This window comes from Salvelinus alpinus, chromosome 11 (assembly GCF_045679555.1).
Source record: "Salvelinus alpinus chromosome 11, SLU_Salpinus.1, whole genome shotgun sequence".
NCBI classification, from domain to species: domain Eukaryota; kingdom Metazoa; phylum Chordata; class Actinopteri; order Salmoniformes; family Salmonidae; genus Salvelinus; species Salvelinus alpinus.
In genome coordinates this window covers 41,454,449-41,469,195 of record NC_092096.1, presented here as the reverse complement: position 1 = coordinate 41,469,195, position 14,747 = coordinate 41,454,449, and the positions used below count along the sequence as shown (strand labels likewise).

Sequence of the window (14,747 nt, the reverse complement as noted above, 5' to 3'; positions counted from 1 at the left end):
TGATTAAGAACAATTTGACGAAACAGCTTCAACATGACTCACGACTTGCTACACTATCAATGCTCTCTCTGAGACTGCGCTGAGCGGGGACTTTTATTTTTTTATGTCTATCTTAGGTTGCATACTAACACTAAACTCCGTTATCTGAGACTACATAGTAACCGTTGCCTGTTGTGTTACCCGATAACTGATCTTAGGTCTGTATGGAACAGGTCCAGAGCCACCTGGAGGGCTCTAAGTTCCACCTGCACCAGGCCCAGAGTCAGCAGGTCAAGCAGTACCTGACCCTGGGTTCCAAGCTGGCCGGGGGACAGGGGGGCCACCCTCACCCCACTGCGCAGGGAGGGCAGCTCCTGGGCACCGTTCCAGTGATGAGGAATGGCCACATGGACCCCCTCAGTGATGGCAGCACCCCCAGCAGCCCCGTTACACTGCTGACCCTGGCATCCAACCACGACAGCGAGGTGAGTGAGCGTCTTGATTGATCTTTTCAACAACAGTAAGTGCTCATCTAGGTACCTTTTGATATTTAGTGTTGGGATTCAATCAATCCCGCTATTTGTTTGTTTTATCTCAATGTCTTTGTTTAGTAGGCCCTTACAGCGCCAAAAATAGTTAGGTGATTTAATCACACTATGCAGGTTTGATTACAGTGTCCTAAATCTCTTTTACCTGAGATACCGGCTGTGTGAACAACTCAGTTATCTCTAGTGACCCGCCCATTCGCTCTAAAACGCTCATCAATAACTCATCAATTAACAGAGAATCTCTGTTAAGGAGGAAAGTAGTTTGATAACAAACATTTTGTTCCCGCCATGGCTGATCTCTTCCAGCATGGTGGTGAAGAAATGTCTGTTATTGGATTCGGATCCTAACTGTCCCACCCTCTGAATGATAGGTTTAGAGACGATGCGAAAGGAAATGTTACATTGAATTACAATGAGAGCATTTGCTCAACTAACGTTATAACTACCTGTTGTTGGATACATAATGTATCTGAATTGAACTGAGGCTGGTACAATATGACTGTTTTCTTTTAGTTTCCAATGGATGAAGTTATTGATGACTTGATTAGCCTGGAGTCCGGCTTCAATGACGGGGGCTTGGATTGTATGGATCCCAGCATCATAATGCAAAACAATGTAAGTATGAATAATCATATAAACTATTATATCAGTCGCAAATGTCATGGGAAAAACACTTATTTGAATTGCAAAACTAAGGGTAAAAACAGAAGAAATGCTATCGACATGCAGGTGTTTCTGTCTATTGATTCTCGCTGACCTTATTCCTTGATCCAGACGTGATTCCCAGAAGATCCTTGATCTTCTTGACACTCACGAAGAGCATATATTGGGGTAGTTAAGTTCAGCTTTAAAGTTAAGTTGCTTAACTAACTTCTTTAAAGGACTTAAAAGGGGAATATGAGAACTACTTCCTCTGCCAAACATGAACTTTCAGGCTTGACTTGCTTGGGAAAAAAAGGAGCTGGCTTTGTGTGAGGTCAGATTAAGTCCACCGATGAGTCAAAGTTCATTTCACCTGGGTTGAGGCTTAAAGCATTTCTCACATTTCTCAAGATGCCGAACAATACGGATTAATCCGCAAGTGATGTCATTACACGGTAATTGATGACAGTGTGGGAAATAATGTGTTAATTAGTATAAACACTAAGTCTGTGATTCTTCTTTTTTTTTGCTGAAAGCCCTACATGGACACTGGTCACTGCCATGGAGTTTGGGAATGGTAGTCAATAAGACAGAGGGAGAACAGAGAGACTATGCTAGATATCTACTACAACAAAAAATATATTGTTCAGACTAGGCATTCCATTACAAAAATGCATGGACGGCAGCAGAGACAAGTGCTCCCAGTGCGAATTATATCTGGAGTTGAATTCCAAAAAACAAAGACTCATTTGAGTAGCGATTATAGACACACCTGAACTCACCACAGAGGTATGTGGTACTAAAGGAAAATGTGTTCCCACCGCATTTCAAGAGAGAGGCATTGAGGAGAGGCCAACCAGACAGAGAGATAGAGATGAAGAGAGATAGAGAAAGACAGAGGCAAGCAGGCAGGCATGCACACAAACACACACATAGAAACGGAGAGAGAGAAAAACGGGGTGACAGAAAAGCAGAGGGGTGTGTGTGTGTGTAGGAAAGACAAGACGGGGGGGAGGGGGGTGTAGAGATTGAAGATCAGAGCGACAGGAAAAAAAAGGGAGAGGAGGAGAGATTTAGAGCGAGGCAGTGAGGCATTGGATTGGGTTAATGCCTACACTCCCGATGGGCTTGTTCCGAAATAATAGCGCGCTTAAATGGATCAATTCATTCTAATTAGTCATACAGTACGATGCATCACGTCGTTTTGTCATGTCAACATATCCCAGGAACACAGATGGGAGCGGATTGAAGTGATTACGATGTGAGCAGTCGGGGGACTGTCGCAATCTTTCATTTTGATAAGTAACCCCCCCCCCCCCCCCCCGTTAGAGATAATGACGGAGAGAAAGCCATCTACAGGCAAAGCAAACCAACTGCAAATATTGAAATGTCTACTGTTCCTTCTTTTTCTCCCACTCTCTCCTTCCTTCCCTCCCATAACTTGACCTCTATTCTTATCCCTCTCTACACTACTCTAGGAACTGAATTTCACACATACACAGTGACAAATTGTCTTTACACAGCTTGTGGCGTCTATGCCGGCTTTTGTAGGATTCCCAAAAATGCACGGCTCCCTAAGATTAGACATGCATACATGCATCCCTCTTCATTCCAACAGAGTTCCTAAAAGAGACCGTAGTTATCCGGCTTGTTCGGAAAATATATGCCTATTTTCTCACAGTGGACAAGCGGCGTAGAAAAACAGTTTGGTGTCTGTTTGGGCGGGTTATGACCCGGCTTTCATCCAGTGGGGTGCTATTTTGAACACACAGACGCCTCTGTGTTCTGGGGCCCTTTCAAGCTGAGTAGCCATTGTGGCCACTGATAATGGTACTATTAGGCTAGTAAACAGGGGCACGGAGCGAGGTCGTACCCCCAGAGAAGGACCTGAGAGGGCCTTAGGGGACGCAAACAGGGCTGTGGTCAGGCAGGGCCCCTGGTGGGGAGACATGGAGGCCCCTAGCCTCTCCTGCTGGATCACACAAAGCAACGCCCTGAGGGCTGAGAAGTGACAGGACTGCCAACAGTGCTATGTTTGCCCTCATCTGAAAGCCTTACAAATTCCTGCCACCATTTCAATGCTTTCAAATGCTTTCAAAAGTCAATCTGCTTCCAAAAGTTTCAATGACTTAGTGAACTTGAGGTCCCCGAGTCTGAATGAAGTGTTATCTCTCTGTGTCTGTGCGTCTGTGTTCAACCATTCCCTGACATCTTCCTCCTCTCCTTTTCTTCTCTCCAGGTGCTTAGCAGAAGCATGCTGGACATCTATGGGTGTGAACCAGGTATGACTACGGCCCCTCATGGCCGAATGACACCCACCTCACGCCCCACTAAGCTCACTACTGTAAAAAGGGAAGTCACAGGTACGAACACACATCATAGCACTAAAGATGATCAAAATAATCAATGCATGATCACATCGAAAGAGGATAGAAGTGTGAAACTCAACCACACACTGTAGCATAAAAGCACAACACTCTAGGTGACACATTCCTGACAAGTGTAAATCATGTCAGTTACTGGCATCCATTTTTTTTTTTAGGAATGAATAAGTTTAGCATTTTTTTAAGGTGCCCGACAACAGGAAACAAGAAAGAGTAATCCATTTAGTCATTTTTCTTCTTTAGCTGAGTAAAATTATGACAAAATGCTGTGTAGGCCCTCTTCTTCAACCCTGATGTGTACAACGTTAATCCTACACAAACTATTCAACTTATTACTAAGTAAACTCATGAATATCCTTAGATTAAGTTTGTCTGCTCTCAGCCGATTGCCATTGTGTATTCTATACAGCATCTACAACTTGTCAGTCACTTCATTATAATGGAAGACAGTGCAGGTTCAACATGGATTTGTTTTGGATAAATTACGGATCGCTTCTATAGGGTATGTAATATGTTTACATGTAGCAAATAGATTTTTCCCTTAAATGTGTAGTGTTTGGACTACAGTTGTATCACTCACATCCCTCATTATCAATGGCCTCTGTCCATAGTCCGCGACACAAAGGACCTCTGAGAAATGTTTTATAAATGCCATGCATCGAGTAAAGCTAATTGATTTAGGAAATAGAAAGGATGCCTCAAGAACGCTTCACTCCGACGAGAAAATAAGTGAATTAGTATATTTTTCATATAAGTGTGCGGTCGGGAACAACGGGCAGTTACACAGAGGTCTAAATGACCTTATTGAATCAACAGAGACGAATTGAGAAATCCAATCACAGGTTCTAATTATATAGTTTGGGAGAAATGTGAATGTGAATGTGAATATGAATGATATAGCATGCCTTTCCCCTCATGGGTAGATCAGCAAATTTGTTAAGCAGACTTAATTGCCAGCCTGAGTGGCTTAAAAGAGGACACAGATTTTTCACAATGAACCAAAGAGAAGAGACGCAGTTATGTATGCCAGGCGGGCTGGGAGCGAGTGGGATAAATTGAGCCCTTTCACTGTGTGTGTGAGTGTGTGGAAGGTTCAGACTCTGTGGAAGGTTCAGACTTTGTGTCTGTGGTGGCAAAGATGATCTCCACTGTCTGCCACCCCAGAAATATCCATGCCAGAACTGTGTATCGACTGACTGGAGCTTCTTTGATACTCTGTGTGCGTTTCTTATCAGGCTGTGTTCTTCTTTGTGTTTCACAGAACATGAAACGAGAGTGATGGCCAAAGAACGACAGAAGAAAGACAATCACAACTTGAGTAAGAGTCGCCCTGCTCAATACAGAGTACCGTTCGGGAAATGTTGTGTGGGGCACTAAAGTAACTCAATGTCCTCTCGCTCTCTCTCTCTGACCAGTTGAAAGAAGAAGAAGATACAATATCAACTACAGAATCAAAGAACTTGGAACAATGATACCAAAGTCGAATGACCCGTAAGTGATCTTGCGCTTATTACACTTTTCTCAGTCTTTATTATGTTCCAAACATTAGCTTACCTGACTCAAAGAAACTCCCCATGATCAAGTCTATTGCCATGAAAAGAAGCGCAAATGTCTGGCTGGTGTTAAGCATATGAAATACTAAGCACAGGCTGCTAAATGTTGTTAATTGAATTCAAATTAATACTCAAGAGCACATTTTGCTTCTATTTCAAGGGTGTACTTGAGTAGCTATTGTAGTCTTCACGCTCTGCAAAGTAGTGAGTCTGTGTCCTCCTTGGGCACTCAACAGTAGACTACAGCTTAGAGCTCAATGATGAAGATTGGGGTCAAACGCAAAGAAGGCCACCACCCATTTGAATCAAAGTTTGAGCACAATTGGCCCACTAAGATGGAATAGGGAAGCCGGAATTGGAATCCGACTGGCCCAACAGCAATTTAACTTTTGATAGAATTTAAATGGAAGGTTACCGCTGTCGCCGTGCCATTAAGACAAGATAAAGAAGATTATTAGCTGTAGAGCAGACCAATGTCTTGTTCCAACGAAAGGTGCATTTTACAGCTGCTTCCTCCTTTTTAAAAAGTAATGGTATCAGGGAATAGGGCCTGCACTCTTGGCTTCTTCTAAAGTCACATTTTCCCCCCTCTTCCGACACCTATTTTTACTTGAGGATTAATTTTACCATACAAGCGGTTCCAAAATGGACTTTCTGCAGACGCACTTATACTTAACTATTCTATTAAAATTCCCATTCAAAGGCTGGATGTAATGTCCGAGAATGAATAATTGGCCATGTAAATCACCATTTCTTATTCATATATAAAAAATGGGTCCCTGCGTAAGTTTTTGTACAGAACATTCCGCTGAGGCGGTGAATAAAAGGTTATCTTTTACGTCCCTCTGCCGTAGTGATATGCGCTGGAACAAAGGCACCATTCTCAAGGCGTCGGTGGAGTACATCAAGTGGCTGCAGAAGGAGCAGCAGCACGCCAGAGAGCTGGAGAACAGGCAGAAGAAGATGGAGCAGGCCAACAGGAGGCTACTGCTCAGGATCCAGGTATGGACTACGGGAGAGAGAAAGAAAGACACCCTCAAAACCCGAGCCCCCTACCACTACAGATCCCCAACCCAGAGACTTCCCCATCCTTAACACCATGTCAATGTGCACCATCACGGCCCTTATGCTCAATAGAGACCCCCCCCCCAACCCCTTTCCCTGACAGAGACCGGACTTGCTCCTATTGATGTTTGTCAAGCAGTTCCTCATCACCACTCTTCTCTTCCACCTCTCCTCTCCAAGCCACAATAATTACCTGATTAATAAATAGAGTGATAGACTTCGGCTCCATCCGTCCGGAAGTAGGAATCAGGTCAGAATTAGATTGTGAGTCCTAATAATACCCAGAGCCATGCCTCTCTCCCTCCACTTCCCCTCGCCCTAAAATGATGCATTAAAACGGGGCGACTGGGTATTGACATGGCAGCAGAGCCACATGTCCTCAGCCACTGAGACATCGCAATTAACCACCAAATGAATCTTTCACGGCTCTGGCTCTTACGCTGAACTCACAGTCAAGCTTAACTTTTCAATGTAACAGTGTCATCCTAAAGGACGCCGAGACCAACAAAACACATAAAACACAAACGAGACGAAAAGAGACATTTCATGTGGAGAGAGCTAACAAAAGCCGTTAACGGAACGTTAGCTTCACAGCGTTAGCCAAATAAGCGCTGATGACAGTTGATAACACACTGTAGGGAGAAAGACAGCATCAACACCAAGCATCACTCACATAAACATCACGCCAGTCTTACTTAAATGTACTGTTGGAATCCTACAGAAAGATGTTGAAACTGAGAAAAACAGACGGTTATAACTTTGCATCACGTAACGTGGGAACAGCAATGCTTCTCACTTTCCTCTACACTCTTTTTATCCCCTGAGTTTGTTTAGCTAAACGACATGCTAGCTTAACCGTTATCAAGGTAGATTGACAACAGACTATTATCCATAGTGTTACTGCTCGTAGAGCGTCGATGGGGAGGCGTGAACCATATTGCTGAACTGCTGGTAGCTGATTGATGAGGTTTTGTCATTGGTTCCTCCCCGTCATGTTTATAACACATATCCCGAGGGCCCCGGCTGCGTACTGAGAGGGGGGTCTGGAGAGGAGGGGTAGATTAAATGGATCGGCCTCCACTACATTAGAGTGCTATTTAAAGTCAATTCATAATCATCTACCAGACTATGAGGTATGTGTGCGTGTGTGTCGGGGAGGAAGGGAGGGGGTATCTGTGTGTGTAATGTGTATGCATCCATGTGCGCGCCTGCGTGTGTGTGTGTGTAAGGGTTGCCAACTCGTACCGAGCTCATTCTAAGAAAAGTCACCTCCTTCATTAAAAATCTTCTTATTCGACACTGTTCCCATTCCTATGTATCTGAGAAGAACACTGTCCTGATCCTTGGTCCTTTTCTGTGCGTTTCAGGAGTTGGAGATCCAGGCCCGTGCTCACGGCCTCCCCAGCATGGCCACTGCCCTGGGTACTGTAGAGCTCTCCTCCCACCTCCTCAAACAACAGCAGCAGCCCTTGGCTCCCCAGTCACAGCAGGGTCCCCAGCCACCCCTGTACCAGGAAGAGCTGGACGGGGAGTACCTCCAGAGGACCTCCATGCCAGCCATGACCACTGGGGGTGTCACTGGGGTTACAGACCAGGGTCAGGGGGTGGTTGACGGCTCCACCACTTTCTCCGACCCGCTGTCTCACTTCACAGACTTCTTCAGCGCCACGCTCAAAGAGGAGCAACGGCTGGACGAGATCCTCATGGACAACCCGCTCTCGCCGTTCGGCATCGACCCGCTTCTCTCCGCCGGCTCACCCGACGCCTCCAAGGACTCCAGTCACAGGAGCAGCTTCAGCTCGGACGATGGCGATGACGACCTATGATCCCTGACCCCTCCGCGACCCCACGGTGACCCCGTGTCAAAGTTCAAAGGACATAGAGCAGTTGGTCACCCTCACAAAGTGGTGCAGGGATTTGTTCCAGCCCAGCACCAACAACACATCCGATTCTACTGACCAGCTCGAATCATTGAGAGCTTGATTAGTGGGCTCAGGTGTGTTAGTGCTGGGCCGGAGCAGAAGCCTGCACATCCTGTGGCTCTCCAGGACCAGGGTTAGTTACCACTGGCACTCCCACTTTTTACAAACTTTGGTGGAGAGTACATACCTCGCGGACAGAACCAGACTCGTGAGAAAAAGGGAGAAAGACAATCGGTCCATACTGATCATATAATACTGCTCCACAATGCATTGGACACTGGGGTTGTTGTACACCACTGTAAACTATACTGTGTCTTTGCAATATGCCAAAAGAGGACAGTGTCCTTTTCAGATGTGTACTATTACAGTTATTGTATAAAAGGACTTTAAACCATTGAGGTTCACTGATGGGCCCTATCTAGAGCTAGTTACTGGTGGTTCCTCTTTTAGTCAGAAATTGAAATGGAACAGTGATACTTTGGCGAAAAAGCCTAACACTTCCTTTGTTTGTCTTTAAATTTATTTTTACAAAATGTTGTATGTATTTATGTGTTTTAATCCATGTATTCCTAAAAAAAACATGACATTATCTAACATGCTCTCTTTTTTTATTCTTAGTGGGGGTGGGGAAAATATAATAAACCCCTTTTTTTAATAAATCAGACTTGGTGTTTTTTTCCCATTATAATCACACATGCTTACCACATACCCAACACAAAAGCTCTCGTGTTTAATTTGTAATATTGCCTACTCTATCACAGATAACTACGCTAAAATAAAAAAAATGATGGAGAGACCTGTTAACTTTCATTATTCTCCTATCTAACAGGAGCATTTCAGTTATGAACCAGGAAGAGTGACAGAGAGGTTGATTATCACATAGTCAGAGGCAAGACCTATGAGGCTAAACTGACGAATGAAGGTCCATCCAGGGGAACTGTCTGAACAAAGGTGAGAGTGTGGGTAAAATGAAGGTTTCACCCAGGGTGACAGACAGTAAATGAGCGACAGAGAGAAGACAGAGAGAATGGGAAAATGAGGAGTGATGATGACGATCCAGATAACGGCTCTTAAGGACAGGGAAAAGGCAGAATTAAAGGAGAGTATAGAGTAGGCTTTAAAAAAACGCGGTCGTTAAAAAGTTATATGAAGAAGCTAGATGACTGATTTGAAAGAATATGTCAAATTAATCATTGAGAATCAAAATAGTTGCTTAAAAAATGTACTCAGAAAAGTTTAGTCAGACTTGTTTTGGATACATATAATGCTGAAATCTTTAGAAGAAATCTTTAATTAGTGGATATTTTCTAATCATGTAAAAGTTATGCATTAATAAAACAACAAACAGTCCAGAGTGGAAAAAACAACATTTCAATGCGTTTCAGTGGATACCCTGTGTTCCTCATCAAAGCTCTTCTAAATTAATGTTTTAGAATGTTATTAGCTGTATGTTTCTCCCATAATGAAATCGAAAGATTCCTGCTTGCATCTCCTCTCCAGCTACAAAATAAAATTGAACCACGAATCATTATGAAATATAGGCAGGCCAACTACAAAGCGATGAGTGATGTTTATGGGTAATTGGCCAACGAAATTATGGAAGGTAAATATGGATTTTCATTAAAGAGAAAACATGGAGGGTCTCGGAGAACTTTGCGTGACTAAAATACATTTTCCAAAGGCACAATTTACATTTTGATGTCAATACGATTCTCTCCAGATACTCTCCTATTGCAAAAAAATATAAAATAAATAATTTGGATACACAAGCTTATCATTATGTGACTAAAAGAATCAACACATTTCATCAATTGAATGTATTTCAACCCTGTCCAGTTTCCTTGCTACATCAAAGACAATATTGAACAAAGTTCAAGGGCTTCAAACAGTGATGTGGCCTGAGGCAACGGTGACATCAGAACTAGGAACTTTTATTCGGAATATCACAGTTCATTAAACCACAGCTTTGGAAACTCAGGGGCAAGACAGGGACACAACATGTCTTATTTAGATTGACAAAACAGTCAGACATTGTTAAGAGTATCCGATAACAGTTTAATATAGGAGACATTAACCGATACATTCAATAACTAAAGATGAATGTAAAGATGTAAAACAGACTAGTTTATTATATTTAAAACCTTCCTTGATATGGTGTTGCCATGCCCTCTGACTAACCTTCTGCACACGACAGAGATTGTAATTATTATTCTACTAGAATAACTGCCAAAACTGTGTGGTTTGTAAAATAAGCTTTCCATTGCTTTATTGTATAACTTCTGTGCGTAGCTGAGCATTACCTCACCACTTCCAGGCAGCAGTAGTTCACTGCCATAATTCACCAGTAGGTAGCAGCAGTATGCTGTGTACTCATGTCAAAACCCCAAAAAGCTCTCGTTTTACCAATCCCAACACAAAACCAGAGAGTTTTAGTACTATTGTGGTTGAATTAACGAGCAAGGCAAACGAACAAATCCCAAAAGGCTTTCATGTTAATGTGAAATCAACTCCTTACTTTCTAATATATATATTTAAAACATAATTTTAACATTACCCCAGTAAAATTACAAGGAGTACATTTGGGTTTCTTCTAGATGTACAGTATATGGACTCCAATACAGACTCACCAGTCTTATAAACCCAATAGATGTAATGAACCTCCGAGGTGCTAACGCAGAGTTCTGTCACCACAACAATTTCTCACCCCTTTTCCCACTAAAGTTGACACGGATGCTGCAGAGCTGTCACCTGTACAGCATGCCACAGCTGCCAGCCTAGCGCGCTACAATGCTTTCACCTGCTGAAGCTGCCAATGGCAACTTTGAAACACAACGAGCACTCTGACACACACACACACACACACTTGCATATGTATATGTGCGTGCGCATAGGCACACACACCATTTTCTCACCTCCTCACCTGCCACACCAACCCGAGCAGGAGGGGGGAAAAAATACAATTTACAAACAGTCATCAGCATCTGGCCTGTGACAAGGCTTGTGCACAAGTTAAATGAAATTTGACTGTGAGTAACAAAGTGACAGCAGGGCCCAAACATCAAGTGTCATATGTATTTTCATGCCTCGACTCAGAGTTGCCGTGTGGTAAACAGCATGCTGATTCTGATCCAGAGATCCTGGGCACTGGATACATATGGCAAATTGCACTCCATTGCCAATCTTGTACACTACTTTTGACCATGGCCAAATGACACCCTATTCCCTATAATATAATGCACTACTTTTGACCAGAACCAGGGTGTCATTTGATATTTGCAGATACTGTAGCGCCCCTCTGCCACACTGTACAGTACCACCCCAACATATTCCATGATCCTTTGGGGCTGGGCCTCCAGTCCATTGAGCCTTTACGAGGCGAGACCACACCATGACCAGTCTCTCACAAACTCCCACGTCACACGCTAGCAAACCATCACATTAACGACGGAACACAAAGGGATGAAAAATAACCAGCTGGGCTTCGAAACCCTATAAAAATGAATGCGATTTCCAGAGGTTTTTATGAATCAAAACAGACGTCGAAACATTTCTTCAAACAAATTGACTTCCAATTATTTGCGCCACACAATTCCAGATGTTCAACAGATGGGGGCGCGGAGGGGGGGACCAAAGGTGTCTCGAACCGCAGTTTTGTTTTATTCTGACAATAAAGGCAGGCGGTTACAGTTGTATGTGTTTTAAATCAGTGGGCGGGGCTGAGAGGTGAGTGGAGGGACATAGAAGAGAGACACAAAGCACATCATTAGGAAAATGTCAATCCAACCAGCGACAGAGAGAACAGAACACTGTAGCGTTCATATAGTCAGTTAATATCTCCGTGCTGAAAGCCAGGACCAACCGTATCAAGGTTTCTCTGAAATGCTAATGTGATCCCTCTGCACATTTTTCTTTCAGTGTTCAAATTAAATGAAAAAAGGAACCATTACTGAACTCACTATTTTCTATGCGTGTTCACATGAATAGCCTAGGCATATGGTCATGCATATGGACATACATTCAATTACATGGCCAGATGTTGTCTTTACGCACGTCTATGAACATACCAAGAACTACAGTATAAGAATGAAGCCGGCAGCCTCCTTTACGCCACAGACTCGGCTAATAGTGTGTCTAACTGCACTGTGTCCAGGGAATGGTCCCGACTGGCTCTGATCCCATTATAACCAGAGCCCTGGGGCCTGAGGGAGCCATTGGGGATCCACCAGGGATCGAAGATGTCCGTGTTATTCAGCCTGGGCCCATAGAGGAGCCATCCACTGGGGCTCCATTGGGGCTCCCTGATTCAGCCTCAGTCTCCTCACTAACGGGCTGCCTTTAGCACCTCCGGCCCAGCCTCTGATCTGAGGGGGCCAAAATATCCCTTCTCTGCCTCTCTCCCCCTCTCCATCCATAATATCTCCGGCTAGCGTATTCTAATGGAGCAGAAAAGCAGGTCCGTTTTGTTGGGTTAGCATCTAACTTTCCCCGTTTAATTCCTCCACTATTGGGAACTGCTATGCTAATCCTCTCATCATTGTCCCCCTCTCCCACTCTTCCTCGTTCTCTCGCTGGTAACCTTCTGTAATCTGGGTGACCTTGGTGGGGCAGTGGGGATGGTGGGGACGGTGGGGGGATAGCGGGGCCGTGGCCATGGAAGGTCCTGATTGATTTGTAATTCAAAACGGGAGCGACAGGTCTAGGGCTATGATGGTCGCTGCTTTAACTGCCACCCAAACCCCCCAAACCCCCCCAAACACCTTAGGGGGAAACTAAGAAAGCAAGCAGGGGAAATATTCTGTAAAACATGAGAAAAATAAAAGTTGCACCTAATAGTGGAGAGTGCAATTGGACAATGCGCTGTAGTGTGTCTCTCTGTTCATCGGCATAAGTGAGTGTGTGTTAGTCAAGAGCGAGACGAGGTGAAGCGAGATGCAGGGCGTGACGTGTGGGTAAATGTCAGCCAGGTTTGGGGGGATATGATGATCATTACCACAGCGAGATAATTGGCTCTAGCTGTGTGGGCCGAGGTGTTTGGTGAGCGTCTCTTCTCTCCAATGGGCATCTTTCTACTCGTCTACATTATTCATCTATTCATCCACCTCTTTATCTCTCTCTCCTCTCCTCCCTCACCCAGGAATCCAGGCCATCGCTGGGCCTTCATTCATAATTGATGGGTAATTGTTTATTAAATGCAAGACCTGACCCTATTATGTCTATTACCATGTCTGCAGAGTAGTAGTGTGTGCATTTTCCCATATTCTAAAGATCTTACCATCCCCTTTAGGAGATGGGATCGTATGGATAAGTGGGTATGGATGGATGGATGGACGCAAGGGAAAACAGAGGTGCAGGGAAAGGGGGAAAAAGAGAGAGAGAGGAAGCCGGCCCGAGGGAGGAGAGGAGCGAGAGGAATGATAAAAAGAAAGAAGTCAATGCCCATGCGATTGGCCCGCGCGGAGTTAGTGCGGAGTTAAGTCAGTCTCCGTACAGAGTGAGAGGAAAGGACGAGAGACAAAGGAGCTAAAATAACCTCTTTTGCTCTCATTACATTGACTCTTAATCTCTCCACGGCCCGTCGTGGGCAATCCCAGCTCTGGGCGTTTGGAGGGTAAAGCCTTCCGACGAGACCGTCCGTCAAAAGCGGATTCATTACCTGAGATGGGACTGCGGCTGCGTGCCAAATGGCACCCCGTTGGGCTACGGTCCAAAATAGTGCACTATGTAGGGAAAAAGGTTGTCATTTGGGAACACAGCGCGAGTGTCTGTCTGGCCACCACTGAGCCCAGTTAAATGTCATCTCTGCAAGGGAGGGACAGAGACACAGAGAGGACCTGATTGGGACCAGGCACCACTAGAGGTCAGTGTGGCTACAGAATTAAAAGGTATATCTCTAAATGCCTGACAGGGCTGAGGCTAAGGCATGGACTCAAGCAGATGCAAACATCACAAAAGGGAGGACAAAATATAATTCAGGTGATGGAAATGAATTGAAATGAAATGATTAAGTTCAGTTAATTACTCGGTAGCTTAGGCAAATCAGCTTAACTTATATCGAAAATCATTACTTCAGCTAACGCGTAGTCAGGCAGGCAGATTCCGGGAAGATATTTAGCCAACATGTACTTAAAACAGCCTATATCAGTGTATATAAAGTAGGAACTCGGTTAATGGATTAGATAGCATACTGTGTGCCCCATGTATCGTAACACATATTAATGTGCCAATAAGTTATATTAAGTCTTGGGGAAAACAGTAAAAAAAAAAAAAAAATGCATATCCACAGATGGCTGAGTGTAGAAGGAGGAGTTGGGGTGTTTTATTTCCTATCGTATTTGGTGTCATATCATACTAAGTGTTTGTATAGTCAATGTGATGCCACAAAGTGATTGACAGTTTTGTTCAATACAATTCCCTTCCGAAAATAGAAGAAAAAAAACATTTTTACACACATCCATTTAATGAAAGCGCTCTTTGGAATACTATAGTATCTTTCCACACACACACAGGCAGAGAGGTGAAATGAAAGGAGGAAATATTGTGTGAGGTGTAGTGAGTGTAGCGATCTGTATGATGGAATGTCATTACCGTGGCTGGTTTCAAAGTGATTAACACGGAGTGTTAATTAAGAGCTCGGAGCCTAAGGAGTGGGTGTGT

The 14,747-nt window shown here is 44.0% G+C and overlaps 1 protein-coding gene across 10 annotated transcripts in view; it reads left to right on the top strand.

Moving 5' to 3' along the window:
* LOC139534175 (transcription factor EC-like) overlaps positions 1 to 8,752 on the top strand; it is a 43,222-nt gene extending 34,470 nt beyond the window's left edge. For 3 of the 10 annotated variants that reach the window (XM_071333036.1, XM_071333040.1, XM_071333039.1), the window contains 7 exons: positions 213 to 464; positions 1,041 to 1,142; positions 3,409 to 3,451; positions 4,815 to 4,871; positions 4,969 to 5,044; positions 5,934 to 6,108; positions 7,539 to 8,752. In XM_071333036.1, the coding sequence (XP_071189137.1) occupies positions 213 to 464; positions 1,041 to 1,142; positions 3,409 to 3,451; positions 4,815 to 4,871; positions 4,969 to 5,044; positions 5,934 to 6,108; positions 7,539 to 7,997 (1,164 nt within the window). In that variant the 3' untranslated portion in view covers positions 7,998 to 8,752. Of the gene's footprint in view, positions 1 to 197; positions 465 to 1,040; positions 1,143 to 3,408; positions 3,452 to 4,814; positions 4,872 to 4,968; positions 5,045 to 5,933; positions 6,109 to 7,538 lie in introns of all 10 variants that reach the window. The other 7 variants (XM_071333037.1, XM_071333041.1, XM_071333035.1 and 4 more) reach the window with 4 other exon arrangements.
* Positions 8,753 to 14,747: the final 5,995 nt, after the last annotated feature.